This window comes from Myripristis murdjan, chromosome 19 (assembly GCF_902150065.1).
Source record: "Myripristis murdjan chromosome 19, fMyrMur1.1, whole genome shotgun sequence".
Lineage (NCBI taxonomy): Eukaryota > Metazoa > Chordata > Actinopteri > Holocentriformes > Holocentridae > Myripristis > Myripristis murdjan.
Window position 1 is genome coordinate 19,470,550 of NC_043998.1, and position 22,567 is coordinate 19,493,116.

At 39.9% G+C, this 22,567-nt stretch overlaps 3 protein-coding genes across 3 annotated transcripts; 2 read left to right on the plus strand and 1 right to left on the minus strand.

Annotated features, from left to right (window-relative positions):
* Positions 1-857: 857 nt before the first annotated feature.
* Positions 858-8,663, plus strand: tfam (transcription factor A, mitochondrial). Its single transcript, XM_030077420.1, has 7 exons — positions 858-1,185; positions 3,027-3,169; positions 4,091-4,161; positions 5,542-5,691; positions 6,321-6,416; positions 6,688-6,744; positions 6,851-8,663. Exons 1-7 carry the CDS (start codon positions 1,097-1,099, stop codon positions 7,133-7,135), a joined length of 891 nt encoding a protein of 296 aa, XP_029933280.1. The 5' UTR covers positions 858-1,096; the 3' UTR covers positions 7,136-8,663.
* A 1,625-nt stretch (positions 8,664-10,288) lies between these two features.
* On the minus strand, positions 10,289-17,677 carry LOC115378418 (DNA-directed RNA polymerase III subunit RPC4). Its single transcript, XM_030078677.1, has 9 exons — positions 17,268-17,677; positions 15,950-16,277; positions 15,313-15,359; positions 15,051-15,205; positions 14,821-14,945; positions 14,014-14,122; positions 13,525-13,799; positions 12,465-12,617; positions 10,289-11,164 (listed from the first exon to the last, which is right to left on the minus strand). Exons 2-9 carry the CDS (start codon positions 16,136-16,138, stop codon positions 11,021-11,023), a joined length of 1,197 nt encoding a protein of 398 aa, XP_029934537.1. The 5' UTR covers positions 16,139-16,277; positions 17,268-17,677; the 3' UTR covers positions 10,289-11,020.
* Positions 17,678-20,175: 2,498 nt separating this feature from the next.
* On the plus strand, positions 20,176-22,068 carry LOC115378235 (C-reactive protein-like). The gene is made up of 2 exons (XM_030078425.1): positions 20,176-20,233; positions 21,440-22,068. Exons 1-2 carry the CDS (start codon positions 20,176-20,178, stop codon positions 22,066-22,068), a joined length of 687 nt encoding a protein of 228 aa, XP_029934285.1.
* The last annotated feature ends 499 nt before the right edge of the window (positions 22,069-22,567 follow it).

A 22,567-nucleotide genomic window follows, 5' to 3' on the forward strand; every position in this document is an offset into this window, starting at 1 on the left:
ATCTTTGTTTTACATTTGTTCTTGCCTTTTTTTTTTTTTTTTTTTTTTTTTTTTTTTTTTTTTTTAACATACAAATCCCTCTCAGTTGATATTTATTCGCTCTGATCTGGAGCATCTTCTGGATACTTTCTGGAAGCATGTTATTATTTACTGTATACATGATTTGTGCAATTTTAAAGTCAACCAAGTCAACAAATTTTAGGGCCTGTGAATTTATGAATAACATGTTTGTATGTTCCTGATAATCCCGATAATGACATTATGTTGTACGGCACCTTTTCTCTGTCTCACTGGTTGGGCCTCCCAGGGGCGCTGCCAGGAATTTTGGGCCCCATGAAAAAAAAAATCTATTTACTCGATGATGGTTTAATAATTTTATATTAGTTTTTACCTATTTTTGGGGCCCCTGTCAATCAAGGGCCCTTGGAATTGTCCTAACTTTTCCCCCATATACGGCGCCCCTGGGGCCTCCTCTCTGCACAGGCTTTGATAATCTGATATTTTGCATCATTAGATTGGAACATGAAACAGACATCAGCACATACATACCACATTGTAGATTCAGGCCTGTGGAGAGACGTAATATCGCACCATTCACACACAAAGCAATTGAAAGTGCTTTACCGATGTATGGAAATACATTAAATTTTATTTGTATTTATTTAGTGTTTTTATTTACATTGTAAATAAAAACACTGAGAAAACATAACAAAATCAAAAAATTACTTTATGATCACAAGGTAGTAGCGTATGTGTTTTATTGGAAAGCTGCAGCAACACAATATTGTTTTTAAGCCAGCCGAGGCCTTCTTAGACTGCTGTCTGCGCGGAACCAAGCGGACACGGAAGTCGGTCGAAGTGAGAGCTCTCGCTTCGCATAGCTCTCTGCTCCTGACCTTCTCCCATAATGCAGCGGGGGGAGACTGAAGGCGCCTTCTGCGGCTCATGCATGATCGTAAAGAGAAAGGAGAAAGAAGAGGCCTGGACTGGAGGAAAACCAGCTCATGCAGAACCGTATCAACCGGCTGATCCTCCGGGGAAACGCGGCTGACGCTCGTCGCTCTGCAGCTCGGTGTTCAGGGCAGACCTTGCAGACATGGCTCCTTTCAGCGTGATGACGGCGGGTGTTAGCCTGCTGGCTAAGTCCTTCAGTGTCTTCTGCAGCAGCACTACCACTTTGGCAAGGTAACACCAGCTAACCTTTACTTACTTTATCACACTCAGTTGTCACAGGAGCCTGTATTTTTGTCATTCCGCACGTAGCAGCTCACATTTCTATCAGTGGAAGCGAGCTAATCTTGTGTCATGTATTTAGGGTGAGTGAAATAGATGTGTGAACTATGACCTCCACTGTTAATAATAGACACCATGAGTCCCAGTTTCAGACAAACTTGAATGTGTCGTGCTGCCTTTTCCTCTTCCTTTGTGTGATATTTACACTAAGGACAGTTGACTTTAAGAAGAAATGTTCACTGGAATGTGCTGTTATGAAATAGGACACATTAGGTTTATCTGGGTTTTACTCCACTTTAGTTAAATTAAATTAATTTTCAACATTTATGGGCTAACCATACCGCAGTAGCCACCCCCATAGCATGCCAAATGTAAGCCCGGATCCTCTGACTTTGTTATGGGAACATGGCTGCCACCAGCTCCTGGCAAGTTCAGTGAACACATATGGAGAGCGTTTGTGCCTGGCGCGTTGTGTGCGTCAGGTGGGGCTTACCATGGCAAAAAGTGGACAGATACATTCACTAAGCGGATTCATTACGTTGTAATGCACGTATGGAGAGAGATTGGAATAGCAATTAAGTTTCTCTGTTTTAGTCCAGTCATTTTATGAGAAAAAAAAAAAAAAAACCTAGGACAAATTGCAAGAGAAGCAAACTCAACTGATTTTGTATCCTCAGTTTGTCCTGAGTGAGGGGAAAAAAGTGGAAAGTTTTGAAAATCACCCATATATGACCATATAATACCAAAAAACGCCCTTTTTAACACACAAGTGAAGGGTTAAACATTTTACTTTCAGATATCACTATAAAAATTGCACTAATTGGAATAAATGCCAGAACAGATATTTAAACAGTGAATTAAAAGGTTTCTCTCTCTCTCTCTCTCTCTCTCTCTCTCTCTCTCTCAATATATATATATATATATATATATATATATATATATATATATATATATATATATATATAAACCTTGAATTAAAAGGTTACAATATAACAGTGAATTAAAAGGTTACTATATATATAGTAACCTTTTCTGTTCTGGCATTTATTCCTTATATTCCTTATTAGTGCATATCAAATCAGATAATGTGTGATATGGATGTGTAAACAGAATAATTCAAAGAACTTGTAATTGACTTTTTTTCTTTCTTTGTGTGTGTAATCAACTTGTGAATTTTTATAGTGATATCTGAAAGTAAAATCTTTAACCCCTTTCACCTGTGTTTTAAAAAGGGTGGTTTTTTTTGGTATTATATATAGGTGATTTTCAAAACTTTCCACCAATGGGATTCCTTGGGACTTTTTCCCCCTCACTCAGGACAAACTGAGGATACAAAATCAGTTGAGTTTGCTTCTCTTGCAATTTGTCCTAGGTTGACAACAATTTTGGCCTAAAATTACTGGATTGTATATGCATGGGTCTTTGATGAGAGATGGAGAGAGAGAGCAGCACACCAAACTCCATTGGAAAAATGTAGCAGTTTAATATTGTGTGTTTACTGGTAAATCTGCACATGCCTGCTAGAGTATGGCTTATGATCATTTACACTTCAGCATTTTTCTGGTAAATTCAGCATATAGCATATTCAGCTTACAGTTTATTTTATTACAATGGTGGAACAACATTGTTGGAACAAATGGTGTGCCAATTCTTACAGTAAGTGTTGCTTGGTGCATTGCATGTATGCCAAAGTGAAGAGTTTGTACTCTCAAATGATTTCAAGGCAAATCTGTAATGTTTTGGTGTGTGTGTGTGTGTGTGTGTGTGTGTGTGTGTGTGTGTGTGTGTGCTAGGTGTACAAGTGTGCTCCCCGCTCCATTCCTCAGCACAGTGAGGTGTTTGACCTCCCAGGCCAGTGGCCCCCCAAAGCGGCCCCTGAACGGGTACATGAGGTACCTTCAGCAGCAGAAGCCCATCGTGACCAGACAGCACCCAGGTAAACAGCTGATGCCTCATATATTGTTGTGTTGTTTTAATTTGCTGCACTGTAAATCAGTAATGAGAACATCCGGGTCATTTCCTAAGCATTTTGTTTTCTTTTTTTCAATTAGAGCTGTGCAAAAATTCATTTCAGTATCATGATGTTATGTTTTCCAATGCTTTGTCATTTTTATTGGTCCCTTGGACTGATATGTACTATTTTATGCACTCCATTTTCATATGATGTTATTTAGGGCTGCAGTTAATGAATATTTTCATTGTGGAGTAATTTTGAATGTGAAACAGTTGATCATTTGTACAGGGAGCATTTTTTTTATCAAATGAAATTGGGATGTTTTGCAAGTTCGAGCAGTATTTTTTTTTTTTTTGTTCCTACACACCTGCAGTAAGGTGACTCAGGTGTGCAGAAGTTGTGTTTGTAATGATATGAAACTGAGAAAAGCAAGTGATCCAACTGTCAAGCTATAGTCAGCAAATATTTGCTATATTTACTTGATACATGGAATTATATTCCGTTAATTTTCTGTCAGTTGATTAATCGATTTGTTTAATGTTAAAGGCCCCATGAAATGAACCCAGGGTGTGATCAGGGCTCAGCCTTAACACACGATACGCGCTCTTATCTGGTGAGCCACCGGGGCGCCCTGTAGTTTGTATTTTTGAATGATTCTTCCCTGCACTTTGTCCCACCCAACATCCTGTTTAACAGGAAATACATCAAATCAAGAAAGTAAGAGTCCATTTCAGTCCATTTTATTAAATTGTATGGGACTTTTAAATGAAAAAAATTCCAATCAGTTTGACCCTCAGGTTATCACAATAGGTTGTACATTTTATTATTTTTGCCCAGGTGTTATGCAGCACATGGTCTGTACAGTATTGTGATGCATTAGATCATCTTGTTTTTTACCTGCAGAAATCAAATCGGTGGAAATCGTCAAGAAGATTGCCCAACAGTGGAGAACTATGACCCCGGAACAGAAACGGGTATTGGCTAAACTTACAGTTTATATGCCTTTTGATGGACACTTTTTTCCAAAATACTGTATAAATTCTTAATATTGGATAACTTCAGCTGCAATCTAACAGCCCACCGCTGGCTGTGCTGTTGATGTGAAACACCTGCTGTTATTCCTCTTTTTTAATTTGTATATGGGAACTATAAAATTTGGGTTTGTTGACTTATTCTGCTATTGTACTTAATACAAATCGCTCTCCATACAAATGTCTAAATACTTAATATTTAGTTGTAACAAAATAGCAGCGCTGTTGGGAAAGAAATGTTAGTAGTTCCATGCAAACTCAAACAGATGACCTCATGCAGTATTTCTATTATTGCTATCATTATTTTATTTATTCCACATAGAATCACTGAAGTTACCTGTCCTTATGTTCACTAATGTTGGAGTAACTCCAAATTTAGTTTGCACCTTTTTACTTATGTGTCCCCTTATTGGTCACATGTAGAATAAAATGGTTCTCAGTTTGCCAAGTATTTTTCTTTCCTGTGGGAGCTCAAGCTAAGCTTGCTTTTAGTCGTCTGAAATTAACTGTACAGCATGTAACATGATTTGTTTCTCCTACTACATACTTATCAGTATTGTTTCAGTCTCATGCTAAGGCTTTTTAATCATTAAGGAACTGGTTCCAATCTGTTTCGCAAACCTGATCCTAAACTTTAAGCATTTTGATCAAAAATGAATTGGTTTGGAACATGAAAAGGTGGTTCCCAGCTGGAACCAAAATGTAGACAGACAGAAAAAGATGACTAGTTGTTCTGTATGTTCAAACAAAGATCAACAAAGATCAAGAATGTGTTGGGTGTTCTTGGAAACAGGAAAACCGAGTACTTGCGAGGGCAATCCAGGCACTCCAAAGACCTGACGAAGGTTTAAAGCCCTCACAAAGACCTACAGTGGTGGAAACATGTTTGCTTTTTTAATGATTTAGTGACTACAAGAAATGCTTATTAATATTTACTTCCCTTTTGTCACATTTCCTGATGGTTGGAGTGCCTGGATCACCATCTTAAGTAAATTAAAAACTCTACGCATAAATATTAATGTGTGTAATAACAGAACAAAAAGCTTGCAAGTAAACAATTCCATCTGCCACCTCGTTTACTAGTGTCCTCCTCCGTCTTGTTAATAGCTACTGATCTACTTCCTGTGAAGTTCTGCTGGTGACACAGTGGTTTCACTCCAAACTGATGCAAACGCAGGCCGGTTCACTTGTTAGCACCTTGGTTCCAAGAATCCTGAACAGATCGGGTTCAAGAGGCAGAACTGTTTTGGTCTAAAAGTGCATGTGACCAGAGGGGTGGCTGGGCTTCTAGAGACTCAACTGGAGCTCTCTCTTCCTCTGTAGCCGTTCGAGGAGGAGTCTGTCCGGGCCAGGGAGAAGTTCAAAGTGGAATTGGAGCGATACCAGGCCCAGCTGACCCCGGCACAGATCCAACAACAAGCCTTGGAGAAGAGGCAGAGGATGGCCAAGAGGAAGGCAATCCGTAAGAAGAGGGTAAGAGAAAGGGAGAGCAGCAGATAGAGGAGACGTTAAGGCTTGGGCTGATTGGGTTACTTTTGGGAAGGGCCATGGTATACTTGCTCCAGAGACAAAGCTTGGCAGATTTGTTCAAGTAAAAGGACACAGTGGTGGAAAATACAGCACCGCCATAGTGGATTTTGACTGCCCTAACTAGTCTGATTGGCTGATTGGTTGTGCCTCCATTTCCTTGCCCTTTGTTTCCATCTCCATGTGAACATCTCATGGCCAGTTCTGCAATGTGAATCATTATTAGAGGATTTCTGTACTTTTAAAAGAGATAAAACGGCTCCTAAATACTCAGTGGCCTTCATTGTGCTTTCGTTGCATCGATTTTTCATCAAGTTTTTGACACTTATGTCTCCAGATTCCTTCACCATTATCATACGCAGCAGCTCTTGCAGATGTGTTTCTAATTCTGGCAAGTTCAGTGTCATTCTAAGTAGCATGATCTCAGTGGAAGCTCCATCTCAGCCCTCCCCCAATCTACTGATGTTGATGTGATAAATGAGAAAAAGTACTTGTTGGATATAAGTGCAGAATATTTGCTTTCCGTCTTTGTGTCATGTTGTCTGTCTAATGTCTGTGCTCTGTCTCTTCTTCAGGAGTTGAACAGCCTGGGGAAGCCCAAACGCCCTCGTTCTCCCTTCAACATCTTCATGTCAGAGCACTTTGAGGAGGCCAGAGGAGCCACCATGCCGGTCAGCTAAAAACACCACCATGTTCACCACATTAACACAGCCCATTTGGTTGATGCTTTTATCCAAAGTTTGGGTTTTCACACCTTGATTTAAAAAAAAAAAAAAAAGTTCAGATAATGCAGTTGTTGGAAACAGTATTTCTTTTCCAAAGTTTCCAGTCATGCCCAGATATGATTGCACTGGTTTTTGATGTAAATGATTTATGGCTACTGGCAAAAAAGATAGAATATTGTGTTGTGTTTCTCATAATGATGATGTTGATGTCATTCAGGCAAAGATGAAGTCACTGATGGACGACTGGAGAAATTTGTTCAGCCATCAGAGACAGGTCGGACACACAATCAGTTTTTAATTATTGTATATAACCTCTTGTATGTGTTAAAAAATAGAAAGTCAACTCTACGTGGCATTCATATTCCCTCTCCTGTTCTCAGGTCTACACACAGCTGGCGGAGGATGACAAGATTCGCTACAAGAACGAGATGAAGTCGTGGGAGGACCACATGGTGGAGATCGGGCGGGACGACGTCATCCGCGAGCAGACCCTGTCTGCCAAGAAATCACGTGCCGCTAAAAAAAAGACAACAGCCAAGAAAGCAACAAAGAAGCCTAAAGCTAAAGCAGAAAAGAAGGCCACAGCGAAGGGAACATCGAAAACAGCTGGGGGGAAAACTAAAACTAGCTCTACAAAGACTACTAGGAGTACGAAGAAGGCGTAAGACGTGTTGATCTACTGAAACCAGAGAAGCTAAAGTGTGTTCGTGATAGTTGGAGGCTGGGAAACCTCAAACCCGACCCTATCCTCTTTGTTTTTCTAACTTTGAGGTCGCAAACTTGCCGGTTGTCATGACACCTTCTTAGGTTTAACAGGACAAACCTTTCACTAACATTCAGATGGAAAATTGTGGAGACCTGGAATGATTTCCCGATGCTTGTCAAAGCCACTCTCCAGTAAATTTGGTACATTTTCAAACAAGCCCTGCAGACAGCCAAACATGAGCAACAACCAATTCTTGACTGTTGAAAATTTACATATATACATCCTGGCGCAGATTCACTGTGTCCCTGAAAATGATGCTGCTTTTTGAGATGGAGCATATCGCAAGTGTGGAGGTGTGAGGTGATTGGAGGCCTTCCCAAACAGGCACATACATTCATACATTTTTTGTACATTTCTGCCTCCATAAAGTCTCATGATCCTGAGCATAACCACAGTAAACTTAAGGGAATGTAAAAATGAGTTGCCGTCCCAAAAACCCATCACATTGTTCTATGTTTGGTATTTCAGAAGTGTTGGTATAAAGAGTTTGGATGTTGTATTTTTTTTAGTGATTTGAGCTCCACAGTCCCGCTCGTTGGCCATCGCTGTATAACTGGGGAGTGTTTACCTCTGACCTTGAGATTGGAGATGTGGAGGGATGTGTTCCAAGTCTACAACCAGCACTTACTCCTGGGCGACAGGCAGTAGCGTAGTTCTCATAAATACAACCTGACCAAACTCTGTCTATCATCGTGTGTGTTGTGCATAAGCTTGTAAAGTAGCAACTTCAAACTGTGAAATATTTGTCATTCATGAAGACGTAGGTCCTGGCAGAAAGTAATATACTCAGCTGACAGTGAAGTGTTTTTGAACACAAGGGTACCAGATTGTGCATTGGTCTATAGCATGAGATCTTTTTGGGGTTTTTTTTTGACTGCAATAAAGCTTCAGTGTTTTTGTTGATTGCAAAAGGAGGATGTTCCTTTCAGAGCGCTTTCATCCAAAGAACTGCAACATGTTGAGTGGCAAATTGGCTCACATCGTTATGCCAGCTCCGAAATTCTGCATCTCCTGTAAAAACGCTGATTAATTATGAAATTTAACTGTTGGAAAATTACACCCATGTTTTTGATAAATTACATATCAACTATGTAAATTAACTGATTCCATCTCAGCAAAGATATTGTCTGTTCAGTCAAAAACAGCTCAAATTTGAGACATAAAGGCAAACACCTGTTATGTCTAAGTAAATTTGGTTACTGTCAGTTATGAGGTCACATTATTAAACTACTGTACTATACTACGGCAATACCTCCATTGGGCATTTTGTTAAGGTAAAGACTTACCAGTTATGAAGAACACACAGTATTGGCAGTTCCATTTGCTTTGTAGAATGTATTTAGTGCTACCATAATCAGACAGCATTCAGTTTGTGTTTTGTATCATGTATTTACTGAATAAACATTTACATACACTTTTGTACAAAACGACTTATTTATGATGTCTCTCATGACGCAATAATTAAAACCATACTCGTAAAAACGAGCAGTGTTGTACACACAGGAGCCATATAAAAGACAGAAAAGGCAAATTCTTTGTACAGACAAAGATAACTGCGGTCAAAGTGGATAATCGCAAAATTCATTTCACGCAAAGAGGCAAACTTGACAGCAACACTAAAAACAGAACTTGAAAACAGGTTGTGGAACAAAATAGTGTAAAAATATACACACAAATACGTAAATACCAAGTTATTAAACATAGTCTACATTATCAGTGCATTAAGGTATATGTAGCAGTTTAGAGCTGCAAATTTCAGACCTTCACTGTCTTCAGTAAAATATGCCCTCACCCCAACACGTCAGCAGTGTGGTGCAAAATATTAGGACCACCAAGTTTTGAAAATCACCTATTTATGACCATATAATACCAAAAAACACCCTTTTTAACACACAGGTGAAAGGGGTTCAAAATTTTACAGATTATCACATACACATTATCTGATTTGATATGCGCTAATTGGAATAAATGCCAGAACAGATATTTAAACAGCGAATTAAAAGGGTACTATATATATAGTAACCTTCCAATTAGCGCATATCAAATCAGATAATGTGTGATATGCATGTGTAAACAGAATAATTGAAAGAACTTGTAATTGACTTTTTTTCTTGTCTTTGTGTGTGTCATCAACTTGTGAATTTTTATAATGATATCTGAAAGTAAAATGTTGAACCCCTTTCACCTGTGTGTTAAAAAGGGTGTTTTTTGGTATTATATGGTCATATATAGGTGATTTTCAAAACTTTCCACCGATGGGATTCCTTGGGACTTTTTCCCCCTCACTCAGGACAAACTGAGGATACAAAATCAGCTGAGTTTGCTTCTCTTGCAATTTGTCCTAGGTTGACCCCAATTTTGGCCTAAAATTACTGGACTACTTGGTGAGTCAGTTCAACTAAAGACGCAACCTTCAACTTTTTCTTTTTGGCGTTAACTAAACAGTTCTCACTTCAGTGCAGTTTTACATAGTGCACTCTGAATCAAGACTTCAGACGTGACTAAACCCCAAACCCAAAATCTGTGTGAAGCCGCTTCACGCGTCAAAAAGTGATTAAGCAGTGGTGGAAAAAAGTTTTCGGACACCCCATGCATTTGTGAAATATTGCATTAACAAATCACTCTTAGGTCTTCAAGTGCAATTTCTTTTAGTACAGTCACAGCCAAAATACTAAACAAATCCTAAAAATTAAAAAAAACTTTTAAAAAAAATTAAAATTGATTGGTTCCATAAAAATACATAAGAAATTTTGAGTATTGTGTCATTTTGGTACCAGTGATGAAGGTCGTTCTTTTTATTAAAAGACACAATTTTTGTTGCCAAGCTTGGTGTCTATATAAAGCCAGCACATCTGAAAGTTCTTCAGACACAAAAATGGCTAAAACAAGGAACCCAACGCAGGAAACACGCCTGAAGATAAAGATTAAACTGTCAAGAATTTAGTTTTGTTAGTTTTTCTTGTAAAAAATAAACAAAAAAATATAATCTGTATTTGTTTGTATCTGTCTAATGCAGCCACACCTTTTGAAACACTAAAAAGATTTTTCCACAAATATTTCATGATAATATTTGAGATTGTGAGATTGTGTAAAATTTTAAGGGTGTCTGAAAACTTTTTTCCACCACTGTATAGAAAGGCTGTTTTCACCTGGGGTCTGGTTCACTGAGAAGATATGGACGGCTGCTGATGAGTGCTTGCTCAAAAACAAAGTCAGTGCTTTGGTTGTGTGACGCTAAAATTTTCCACAATTTGGATAAAAGCCTTTAAATTCAAGACGACAGTAAACATCTGCTATGGCCGTCCTGCTCATCTCTGTCCTTGTAGCTGGTGTGCTGGAGCTTTGCGGAGTGGAGCCTGACATTTGAGTCGAATATATTCTCCTCTCGGGAGTCAAACATTTATAAAATGTGCCATCAAACGTTTATAGAAGTGTCCAGAGCTTGTCTTTGAGTTCATGGCTGGTTCTCCTGCCAGTGGCCCCGTGGCTCAGGGGGCTTAGTCTAATATCATGTGCTGTTTTCCTATTTTTGACTTATCAAATCATAAAACAACATTTTTAAAAACAGTTCCCCTCATAAAAAAAAAAATGAGGAAAATTGTAACGTAGTCAGCTGCCTTAAAAATGAAAGGAGATTCCACTTATTTGTGAACTTGTCTCAAACCACAAGTGTCTACTGGCTCTAAATCGAAGTTGAGAAGCACCACAATGGAAACACTTGTAGGGGAAATAAAATTTGGTATCCTCTGTCTTTGTCCTGTCCCTCTGACAGACAACACGCAGGTTATCGGTGTCCTTGTGGCGGTTTTGTTGGAGCTTCTCGCAGCAGAGCCTGGAAGTCGGGAGACAGGACGAGTTTGTGGTGAACGTTCCCCAACACCGTCATGTCCCCAGTTCGACCGTCAGACAGACGCACGGACACCAGTTGCTGGAAGGGGAGCAGGAAGAGAGAGTTTGCACATTAACAGCGGCGGGGTGGCACAGTTGTCAGAATCACCAGTGAACACAAAGTGCATCAAAGAGATCATCAAAGAGTGCATCACAGAACAGGGTGGATAGCAGAGGCAGGAAAAAATCCTAACAGTAATGATAAAATAAATAATAAAGTAATGATAAAATAAATGGAATGAGTAGAATAAGGTTAACACACTAAACATTAACAGAGTGATTTGGAACAGTGTTTTAGTCTTTTTTCCCTAAGATGGTGAACTCATGACCTAATTGACTTACATTCATTCTCTACACTCTTACCCTGATCTTAGCCCTAATCAATTTATGCCTAACCCTAACCTTAACCCTAACCCTAAGGTGCTAAACCTGATTTTCAGGGTATATAAACATCCAGAGTGTGTATGGTTCCTATGTCTCTGGACACAGGGAACTTTTGTCTCTTTACTTGACCAATAAGCCAAAATGACTACTCAAATGACTTTGCCATCCATAGAAACAAAAAAAAAGGTGTCCAGTGTACCACGGATCATGAGCATGAGCACGAGCAGACAGAACAGAACAGAACAGGACCAATAGGGCTGAACTGGGGCTGTGTGATATGACCAAAATCTCATATCTGGAGATCAGTCATTTCATATATATCATGATATAGCACACTTTCAGTAAATTACATGAATAAATAGTTTATATAAAATGACCATATGGGGAGGCCTATTTCTTATTATATTTTGAATTATATACATGACAAATAAAAAGCATTTAATCATATTTTATTATTTTTGTACTTTTATAAATCAATGGAAGTAAATCAAAACTTTGCTCTGGAGTGGATGTTTTGTCTCAGTGGATGCAGCCACGACTTCTGCTGTTTTTATGTTAGCTTCAGCTGTGTTATTATGTTTGTTAGGCTGTTAGTTTATGTTGCCTATGGTCATGCGTGCAGGGCAGAGGAACGTGAGGCATCGTCCAAATTACAGAATATAAACTGCTGTAATAAATTACTAGAGAATTGATTGGTGACACAATGAAATAGACGATAGAGCAAAACATGGAGCAAAAGACATTTTTCGACTGTCGCAAGATATATATCGTCATATGACGCATTCGAAGAGACCTGGTGCATGTATGTACAAATATACCACAAAATAAAGAGTATGAAGACAGCCATGTAAAAGAAGGGTCACCAGCCAAGGTGTCTATCCAGCTCAGTCATTAAAATTGAAAGGCTTACTCTGACCGTTCTTTAACCACACACACACACACACACACACACACACCTGTAGAAATGAGAATGCAGCGCCCTCAGAAACATCCATGACAACGTCCCCCAGCTTCAGCTCCACCTTGCCTGATCTCCTGATCTGGAGTTTACCCAGAAAGCCCTCCGGGAAGTCGGACAGCACAGGACAGTCCTCCTTAACCGCAGCCTCCTGGAAACAAACATCAGTGTGTGTTCTCATTAATACTAAAGTCACACACATGGAGGAATTCTTTCTGCCTTTCTGTCTACAGGAATCAAGAGTTAAACTGACCTTAGCATTTTAACAAGACTGCATTTTAGACAAATCTTCCTTCCTATTTAAACGAGCATTTCAGGAAAGTATAAGTACTGTAAATTTGATTGAGTGCAGAGGTACATTTTAGATGGAAATATGTTAAGTTATTAACTTGATGATTCTACAAACTGTTGCAAGTTCTCTAAGTATTAAGAGTCCTTTACGTGCTACTGTAATAAATCTACCCATGACTCTTTTTTTCTTCATTTTACTCTACTGATTAGTATGACTCGAAAATGACCAAGAAAAGATCTAAAAATTTGTAAAAAAAAAAAAAATAAAAATAAAAAAAAATACAAAAAAGAGAAGGTAATCAGAAAATTACCATTTACATACATAAATAAATAAATAAATTCTGAAAAACAAACAAACAAACAAAACCGGAAAATTACCATAAATAACTTAATAAACATGGATAAATTACATCAGAAAAAATGTTATATTGAAACCTTCTAGGTTCAAATTTAAGATTATTTGATGACCTTTAAGGCGTTGGAGTTTGTAAAATTGCACTGAAGACATCTTCAGACTTTAAAGATGTGCGGGCCCCCTGTTTTGGGTGGTTGAGCAGCTCTTACAGGTTGTGTGTTTTACAGACAGAGGGAGGAAAATCCATCACATTAGAGATGAATGACACTGACTGGACGATTTCCAAGTTTAACAAAGTGCAGGCTGTGTCAGCGGGTGTCTGAACACACATCACAGTACCGCTCACATGTCAGCCTCATGTTGTCTCGTCCAGCACACACAGATGCTGCCATTATTCACTGGATTAACTCACTTGTGCTTTTAGATGTACGGCCCTCTTGTCATCTGCCTTGCTGTCTTTTTTGGCGGGTTTCTCCGTCACAGAGCTGACCCCGGTGTCAGCCTTGACGGGTCCGGACGCTCTACCAGGCATGCAGTCGGGCAGCTGGATGAAGAACAGCTCCTCCTGGCCAGACAGGCTGAGCTCCTGGAAGAGCTGGACCAGCGACGGCTGCTCTGGCCCGCTCTGGAGGCCTCTGCCTGGGACGACAGAGGACGGGCTCCTGAAGAGGGGAGGCTCCTCTTTACCTGTCACAACCACAACAAACAGCTTGTCACCTGGCACGGGGGTTTTCAAAGTGCTGGTTTAAACACATGACAAAATAATGCAGATACTAAAAGAAGAGACTTTGACTGTGGGATTTTATTGGCCTCCATGTTAATAACTATGTAATGCATCTGTGCTGATGTTATGGCAACAGCATGAAAACTCAACTTTAGCCAAAAGAGGTGGGTTTCTCACATGTTGTGGTCGTCAGCGCCTCTGTCTTTAAGAAGCTGCTGGAGTGGCACAGAGGCAGCTGGATGGGCCGCAGCTTGCTGTCATTCCTCAGGCCTGGGTCATCTATAAACTACAGTTGGGCAGACAAAATATCAACAAGTTAACACAAATGAGCTGAATATTACTGTACAGTATTATTGTTGCTGTTTGAAGCAATTATCACAAGTAAAATAAATACATTTTAACAATAGTAACAATAAAAATAAAAGGTATGCAAATAGGAAATTCATTAAAAATGAATAAATACATAGCATCAAATAATAATCATGATCCTTGTGATTTTTTAAAACACTTTTCAAAACTACACACAACAGAGCAATATAAAAAATTAGTAAGACGTCTCACACTAGCCCATTACTGCCCCATAACACAAAATGACCATAATACATCAGCATCATAAAGACTTGACAATTATTCAGCCAAGTGCTGCGATCTCAGACGTTAAAACGCCACTTTGTAGTTACTTCCGTCATCAATCACACATGCAGCGCTGACGAGGATGTTCTGCAGAAGCGTCAGCATCAGTGGCCGGACAAGTTTGGACAAAGAATTGATGCGTCTTCACTTTATTGCTCAGTTTTACTGTTACGTTTGTATTGGGTCCTGCAGTTTAAATCGCTTGTGAATACGGAGATCATGTTCTTTCCCTAAGCACCGGGGTTTGCTTAGAAAGTTCCCTCTTAACAAGGTTAGAACATCATGGCTGTGTTCTCAGATGACCAGATATGACACAGCTTTGGTATGTAAATGCGATAATGAAGCACTCACGTCATCTCGCTGCAGTTTGCTCAGTATCTCATCTTCGTCCTCCTCTGATTCTCTCCTCTCTTTCTTGACAAATTTACACACAGAAGAGGCTGTGGTGTCACACACATCTGTAGCACCCCGCCAGGCTGAGAGGAGAGCAGAGGAGAGGAGCTGATTTATTGACTGACTGATTCACTGTTATCACACCGCTAATGACAGAAAAGACATAAAAAAAAGAAGACTGTGTGAACCTGTTTTGCGTATGGTGTCAGCAGGACCCTGCTCGAAGATGGAGTGAGACTGGATGGTCTGAGGCCTCTCCCTCCTCCTCCCTCTCATCTCTCTTCTCCTCTCCTCCCTCTCTCTTCTCTCCTTCTTCGGTGGCATGTGAGTCTCCTCCCTTAACCTGGAAGAGGACAGAGCTTATGATTAGAGGAAAAAACATGATGTGTGCCAAAAACAGGCCACAGTAACAAACATGATGTGGTCACAGAGTTATTGACAGCCACTCACTCATCCTTGCTTTTCCTCACAGCTTTGACATTTGGCTCAAACGTTTTCTGTACAAAGGAAAGACAGAGAAGAGAGATATCAAAGACATAACAGTGTGTTCTCAATCCCTAGGATTTATTTTTTGGAAGCATTTTGCCCTCATTCAGCACCAAGTCAAACCAAGCTACATTATACCGCTTCACGATATTTCTCCTATACTGACTGTCATCTTACATATTACATGTTTGCAAAACATATAAGCAAGTTAATGTTGCATCTAACTGGTAAAGACTTAATGACATATGGATTTTTTTTATATATTTCAGGCTGTCCTTATGTTATGTGACTGTTGTTATTAACAATAATAAGAATATTTTATTTTATTTAACCTTTATTTAACCCGGAAAGGCTCACTAAGATTAAAAATCCTGTCCTGACCAAGACATGCAGCAGCACAGATAACAGGGTTGCAGTCATCCAAGAACACATGATAAATTACAGTAAAAATAGGACATCAAGACAGAATCATAACGTATCAAAAATATTCACCAGCCATCATCACAAGACACTGATAACAATAATAATAATAATAATAATAATAATAATGATAGGTTTAAGATACTGACTTCTGGAGAAACAGAACCCATCCGCTGTTTACCTTCGACTTCTTGAAGGCTCCCAGTGTCAGGTCCCTGGATCTGAGGGAGGTCAGTCTTCCAGGCGGAGGGGGGGAGGATAAGCCCCTGGACCTGCCTGGGAGCCCCCTGCCCGGCGGGAAACTCAGCACGACCCCGCTGCTGACGCCAGACGACCCGGCTACACAGTCCGCATCCCCGGGGTCCGTCATGTTGTGGTATGAACTCCCTGCAGCGCTCCTCTAAGACACTGAGCTCTGTGTGTTTATACGGCAGGGTGATCCCTTGGACCAGGACATCCGAGGTTTGGGGGGGCGGGGGGGTGTCCCAAATCTCCCGATGTCAAGTTAACTAGAGTTGAAAGACACCACTTCCGGTCACAACTTTCAATTCAATCCCTTCGATATGACATGACTTTGTTCCTATCCACTTTTCCGGCTGTGTCCTTAAACAAATGAGTCACTGAGTACTGAAATATGATACTGGGTGTGTACGACAATAACACTTAATTTAGGAGTAACTGTGTGCTTTTATTTAGAAGAAAAGTCGCTACGAATCCGGTTGTGTGCAGGGTTGCCAAGTCCGCGTTTTTTCCGCCAAATTGGGCTACTTTTTAAGTGTTGCCGCGGGTAACAAATTTTGTCCGCGGGTTGGGCTTGGGCATAGAGATGATGAATAATGCCTATGAATAAAGATTCATATTTTGAATGACTAATGAAATCTGCTGCCACGAGTTTGAGCCCACCAGAGAGATGCTGGCCTTGTTCAATACAGTTCTGTATGACAGGGACCAGGGCGAGGAATCTCAACATGTCTAAAAAGAAACTGGACAGCGCTGTAAATAGTTCAAGTTCATGGAGTTTTTTCCCGTTCTTTTTTATGTTGGAGACAGCCAGCAGTTTAACAGGTGAGCTGAAATGATTTTCAATTGCCTTTGCCTGGGAAATTGCCTCTAATGTTTATGATGTTATTTTATAGATATTATAGTGCATTTTGCAATTATAGCAATGCTGTTGGACTTTAAAAGCAACATATATGGATTTTTATGGGCATATTTTGAGTTCTGGTATTGGGCTGATTTTTGGGCCGTTTTGATACCCGGTTGGGCGGGTTTTGGGCTGGTTTTGAGTTGCTGTTTGGCTGCTTTTGTCTCACAGATCTGGCAACCCTGGTTGTGTGTCTGTGGTTAGCCAGCTAGCTTGACGCGACTCTCTCTCTCTCTCTCCCTCTCTCTCTCTCAGAGTAGCGTTTGTTTACTTCAGACTACCAACTACTGACATCAAACTAACTACACAACTATAACCAAGCCACTAGGTACAAAGTTAAGCCAGTAAAACTTACCAACACACTAGCTTTTACCCTCCATTTTGTCCGCGCTCTTAATACCAGTGGAGACGGCGAGCGGAAAATCTCACAGCTGACCAAAATATGGACTGCAGAGGACAGAAATGCAAAACATTCCTCACAACAGAATGAATGTTGTATTTTTGTTCCAAGGCGCTGCTTTGCTCATGCATTCTTTGTGAAAGGCCGCATACGAAATACGTCCGTCCGCTGACAGCTCCTCTCGGTCGTCCGGGGCAAACCGCACGCCGCGGCGCGCTGCTGCGGCGCAAAAGGCTGAAATAGGAGATAAATCCGGCGTTATCGATAATTCAGTTCTGAAGCGGTCCCTGTCTTCGTTTCTTGCCAGGCAGCCCGGGCTCCACTTCCTTCCGCGCTCCGCTGCTTTTGTTGTTGTTGTTCTTCAAGCTGCACTGCAGTCTGTGGCCGCAAGGGGGCGATGTTTGTCCTGCCGGTATTAATAGGACCTTCATGGAATCTCTCTCTCTCTCTCTCTCTCTCTCTCTCTCTCTCTCTCTCTCTCTCTCTCTCTCTCTCTCTCTCTCTCAATTCAATTCAATTCAATAAGCTTTATTGGCATGACTGTAGTACATACAATATTGCCAAAGCATTTTTGGACAGACGTGTAACAAACAGTAGTGATATACATAAAATAAAATAATACAGATAATTATAGGTAATTAAGTATATCCTATGTATGTGCGTCTGCGCGCGCGCGTGTCTCTCTCTCTCTCTCTCTCTCTCGCTCTGAGTTTAATTTGCTTTACTTGGAAATTCAATAGTAGCCTTGTAATTACTTAGAGCTACAAAGAATGCTGTTAGCTTATATAATTTACATCATGTTACATACTAATGTCCACCTGTAATACCAACTGCATGCACTGCAAAGTAACCGCAGATCACTTAAAAATCTTTTTTTTATTATTTTTTTTATTAATGATCTTAATGACCCTCTGTTCATAATCTTGATATTCTGCCTTGCCGTGGCAATAAGGGGTATCAGTTCATGTCTGTTCTGTGTTCCACTGTATTTTTAAAAGTGCTGTGTGAATAAACATGGTGATGATGATGACAATGTAGATCCATCTGAAAGCCTTCATACCTCTGACCTGATTTAGTGCATTTAAGAAATATTTTATTGTGAGTAAATCGTTTCACACATGGACGCAAATGCGTGTCACGCCAAATAGAGACAAATGTTCTGATGAGGAATATGAACTGAGTGAATTAGGAGTGTCAGGTTGTGGTTGTTTGCCTTCCATTTCATTTTGTGCTCAAAATACACAGCACAAGCTGAAACTCATTAAAACTCGTTATGAGGGAAGATGTAAATGTCTGACTTGAGTTTGTAATCCTCGGGCTGTGAGCTGCGATAAATGAACTTGAAGCTGAAGTTGCACTTGATTGTGCCAGTGGACCAATTAAACCCAGAGGAGACACTTTGGTGAAACAAGCGTCAGGTAGACAGACTGTGTTTTTATTCACTATACAGCTGCTTTACAGCCAACCTGCTGTTCACTTTGCATTTGGTCCATCAGCTCTGACAGTTCAGCTGCGCTCAGCAGAATCAGCAGGATATTGTTTCCAGTGGAAAACTGACGGGTCGGGCTGGTGTCGGCATTAAAGCATGAGGTGTTGGGCTGGACCAGTGCTGGCTCTGCTTGGGTACGGCTTTGATGTTTAGGCCCGCTAAAATCTCTAAAGAATGACATGTTGATGTTTGCAACATCAGCCCTGTTGATGTGAATGATGATTTAACCTTTCTGTTATGTTCAAATTCGAACATCTTTTATGTTTAGGGTCAATTTGACCCCAGCAGTTTAAACCTCCACAAAATTATCATAACTAAAATTGTTACCAAAATTTATGTCATGTACTTTATGTTTCTTTGTTGACTACCTAAATAGATACACCTGCGTATCCTTGCTGAACCTGCTCTGTCCTCTCTCCTCCAGATGCTGCTTAAGGAATTGAGAGATTCCTTAAAGATGGTGCACTGAGATCAATTTGCAAGTCACAGGCAGGAGGATGAAGGAGAGAGGAAACAAGGAGGCACAAATTAGAGAAATGAGAGGAGGCCCATGTTCACCTGAGCAGATAAACATGACATTTGGGTTTGCCTTGTTATGTCCACATGGTGGCGCTGTAATCCAATATTATATTATGCTCCCTTTCCATTGTATGGTACTGGCTCTACTAGACTTTATTTGCTGATCAGTGGTCTGCAGTGTTGCATGTCACCTTTTAGTATTGGCTCAGTTCCCCTCAACCCTCAACGGAAGTGATACCAAACAAATATTACCAGGTACGGGGTACTATTCCTAACTTTTGCCTAATGGAAAACCAAAAAAAAAAAAAAAAAAGTAGGGTAGAAGTCAGTTGGGTAGGACAAGTCAGGGAGACTCTCCATCCTTCAGCCTGTGAGTCCAAGCTGGATCTTTTAGTTTTTCTCATTATAAGTGAGAGTAAAGCTGAAGCCCAAATTTCAAGAGATCTGCTTGGACGCATATCTAAAAATATCAGGGTAGTACTCAGGATCATTATGTCCCTTATGATGATAGTTTGGTGACATACTTCTAATAAATTTACAGAATAACAAAAAATAGTGTCTTGTCAATCACTGGTTACTTACACTTTATGCCCAGAAGTTATATCAGTTTGGAAGTGATATCAGAGCTGATGGCCTCACTGCAACTCTTTGTGCCTGATCAAATAATCAGTCGGTGATGTGAGGTCAAATAAATAAAATCAGCTCCTTTGCAATTGGTCAGAAAATTTTCCACCCCTTTTAAGACCTCTAAATATTAGCAAGAGACAAGAGAGCCTCAGATGACATCAAGACCTACGGGTAGTTCTAGTAGACTGGTTGGGCAGCTTGTTGTTGTGAAATAGCCCCCAATAAGAGATGGAGAGGCTGCTGCTTTTACTAACCTTGCTGTGTGGAAGCTATGCTCAACGCCAAGGTGAGGCTATCCAGTACTAAGAGGCTGATGTTATCCCTACGTCTATCTGATTATTATCTTATATTAAACTCTATGTGAAGTATTGGAATTACCCATATTGACACTGAGTATTATTACCAATATTAAATATGCTCTATAGAGATTAAAGGCAAGGTAAACACAGTTAAATACAGGTATTATCTTATTTAACACTAATCTTGAGAAGTATCGTCAAGTTTACACTTTGTGTTTGAAGGAGCACACTTTTTTTGGCAGCAAGATAAATCATGTTTTTAAGATGTGTGCTGCATTATATTTTTTGTTTATCACACCACATCTCTACTGAAGCCTTTGGTCCTAAAAGCAGTTCTTCAAAATACTGTTAATGTGTACACTAACCTTCTGTCCTGTGTTTCATCATATGTTGATTCATGTCAAGCGTAACTTTTTAAAGGGATGAGCCTGTCTGTCAACAAAGAGATGTGGAAATCAAGGGAATTTCCCCTTTCAACTGGTTTGTTCAGTTAAAAATGAAACAATTAGGAAATTGATTTATTTAGTTTCCTGTGGGAAATGCTAATGTGTGAACACACTGTATATGTTTGATGGCATACCATAAATAAACCGTATTATCAGCTTTGCAGCACACTAAGACTGAACACACAGTGGGGAAGCTGTTACTAGGTACACCTGTACTACTGGCTCCTGTAATTGAGCCTTTTGTCTATATATAATGTTTGGAACACTTAGTGAAGGCAGTAATTACATTTTTATGTATGTTTGCTTACATTTCTATGTTTTAGATTGCATCTAAATACAGAGTACAGAGCTTTTCATATGCACTGCATCACAAACCTGCTAAAATGTCCTTAATAGTTGCCTACTAAGGTTAACTAAATGTAACTTTAAATGACACACATTCATTAGTCCAATTACAGCATTTTGGGTTTGTACTAGCCTGGTTGTTGCTTGGCTTGTCCCCTGGCTTTATTAGCTATTTGGATTGATAAGAGTATTGATGAAGTCCCATTAAATTATAATGAGAATTTCAGAATTTGACTTTTATGACCATACATCCTTAGTCCTCATTTGAGCTCATTCTTTTTCACATGAATACATCAGCACAGTAGTAAGGTTAACATGCTGACCTTTACGTTTGTACATTTTCACAGTATACACTTGCTCCTATCCTAATCATCATCATCATCTCCTAATCTTCCTCTGCAGATCTTACAGAGAGGGTTTTTACCTTCCCGCTGGACAAAGGGACTCCCCATGTAAAACTCACTGCTAATATTCAGAAACCCATCACTGCCATGACTCTGTGCCTGAGGTTTCACACTGACCTGACCCGCACTCAGTCTCTTTTCTCCCTGGCAACCCCATCTCATGCCAGTGCTTTGACACTGTTCAAAAGCTCTGTCTCAGGGTACAAGCTGCACATCAACGGCGACTCCCTTGCTGTCCACGGACAGCCAGACATCATGGACGAGTGGAACTCAGTGTGCTGGACTTGGGACTCGTCCACTGGCTTGACAGCACTGTGGGTCAATGGGAAGCGAAGTGTTCGGCAGGTGCTGCAGAAAAATGGCAGTGTAGACAACAGGGTCAGTATAATCCTGGGTCAAGAGCAAGACGCTTTTGGAAGAGGCTTTCAACAGAATCAGTCCTTTATAGGAGACATGGCTGATGTCCACTTGTGGGACAGCGTCATCGTTCCTTGTCAAATCAGGCACTACATGGAGGGTAATGACTTCGTTGCTGGGAACCTTCTCAACTGGAAAGACCTGCAGTACACCATCACTGGCACTGTCTATGTGGAGAGCAGTGATTTTGATAAACTGTCATGCTATTAAGATTATAATGTACATTGGGTTATTTTTTAAGCAATGGAATCTTTTGTCCTTACTTTGATTGTCATTGATTCTGAAATCTTAATAAAACCCATCCAACATGAGTGTAATGATGTGAATACCAGTGCTGATGTGCTGATGTTTAATATTTATGCATGTGAACATTTTTATTCCAAAAAGATGTAGTTTTTCCACAGACTTTCTGAAACCCATTATAATCATCATCATCATCATCATCATCATCATAATCATCATCATCATCATCATAATGAAGTTTTGGAATATGTGTGGAATCCACTAAAGTGTCAGTCTCCATGTTCACCTGAGGTAACCATGACATTTGGGTTGGCCTTTGTTATGTCCACATGATGGCACTGTACATATATATATATATATATATATATATATATATATATATATATATATAGTTTTTGAAGCCCAAAAATAGCGCCTCTCTTGGCACTCAAAGACACCTCACAGTAAAAAAAAAAAAAAAAAAAAA

Coding starts and splice junctions, on each gene's coding strand:
- tfam (XM_030077420.1), top strand. CDS start 1,097: ATGGCTCCTTTCAGCGTGATGACGGCGGGTGTTAGCCTGCTGGCTAAG. Junction 4,162..5,541: donor TGACCCCGGAACAGAAACGG/GTATTGGCTAAA, acceptor CTTCCTCTGTAG/CCGTTCGAGGAGGAGTCTGT. Junction 6,417..6,687: donor CCAGAGGAGCCACCATGCCG/GTCAGCTAAAAA, acceptor GATGTCATTCAG/GCAAAGATGAAGTCACTGAT.
- LOC115378418 (XM_030078677.1), bottom strand. CDS start 16,138: ATGACGGACCCCGGGGATGCGGACTGTGTAGCCGGGTCGTCTGGCGTC. Junction 15,206..15,312: donor GTGAGGAAAAGCAAGGATGA/GTGAGTGGCTGT, acceptor GTCCTCTTCCAG/GTTAAGGGAGGAGACTCACA. Junction 13,800..14,013: donor GGCGCTGACGACCACAACAT/GTGAGAAACCCA, acceptor TGGTTGTGACAG/GTAAAGAGGAGCCTCCCCTC.
- LOC115378235 (XM_030078425.1), top strand. CDS start 20,176: ATGGAGAGGCTGCTGCTTTTACTAACCTTGCTGTGTGGAAGCTATGCT. Junction 20,234..21,439: donor AAGCTATGCTCAACGCCAAG/GTGAGGCTATCC, acceptor CTTCCTCTGCAG/ATCTTACAGAGAGGGTTTTT.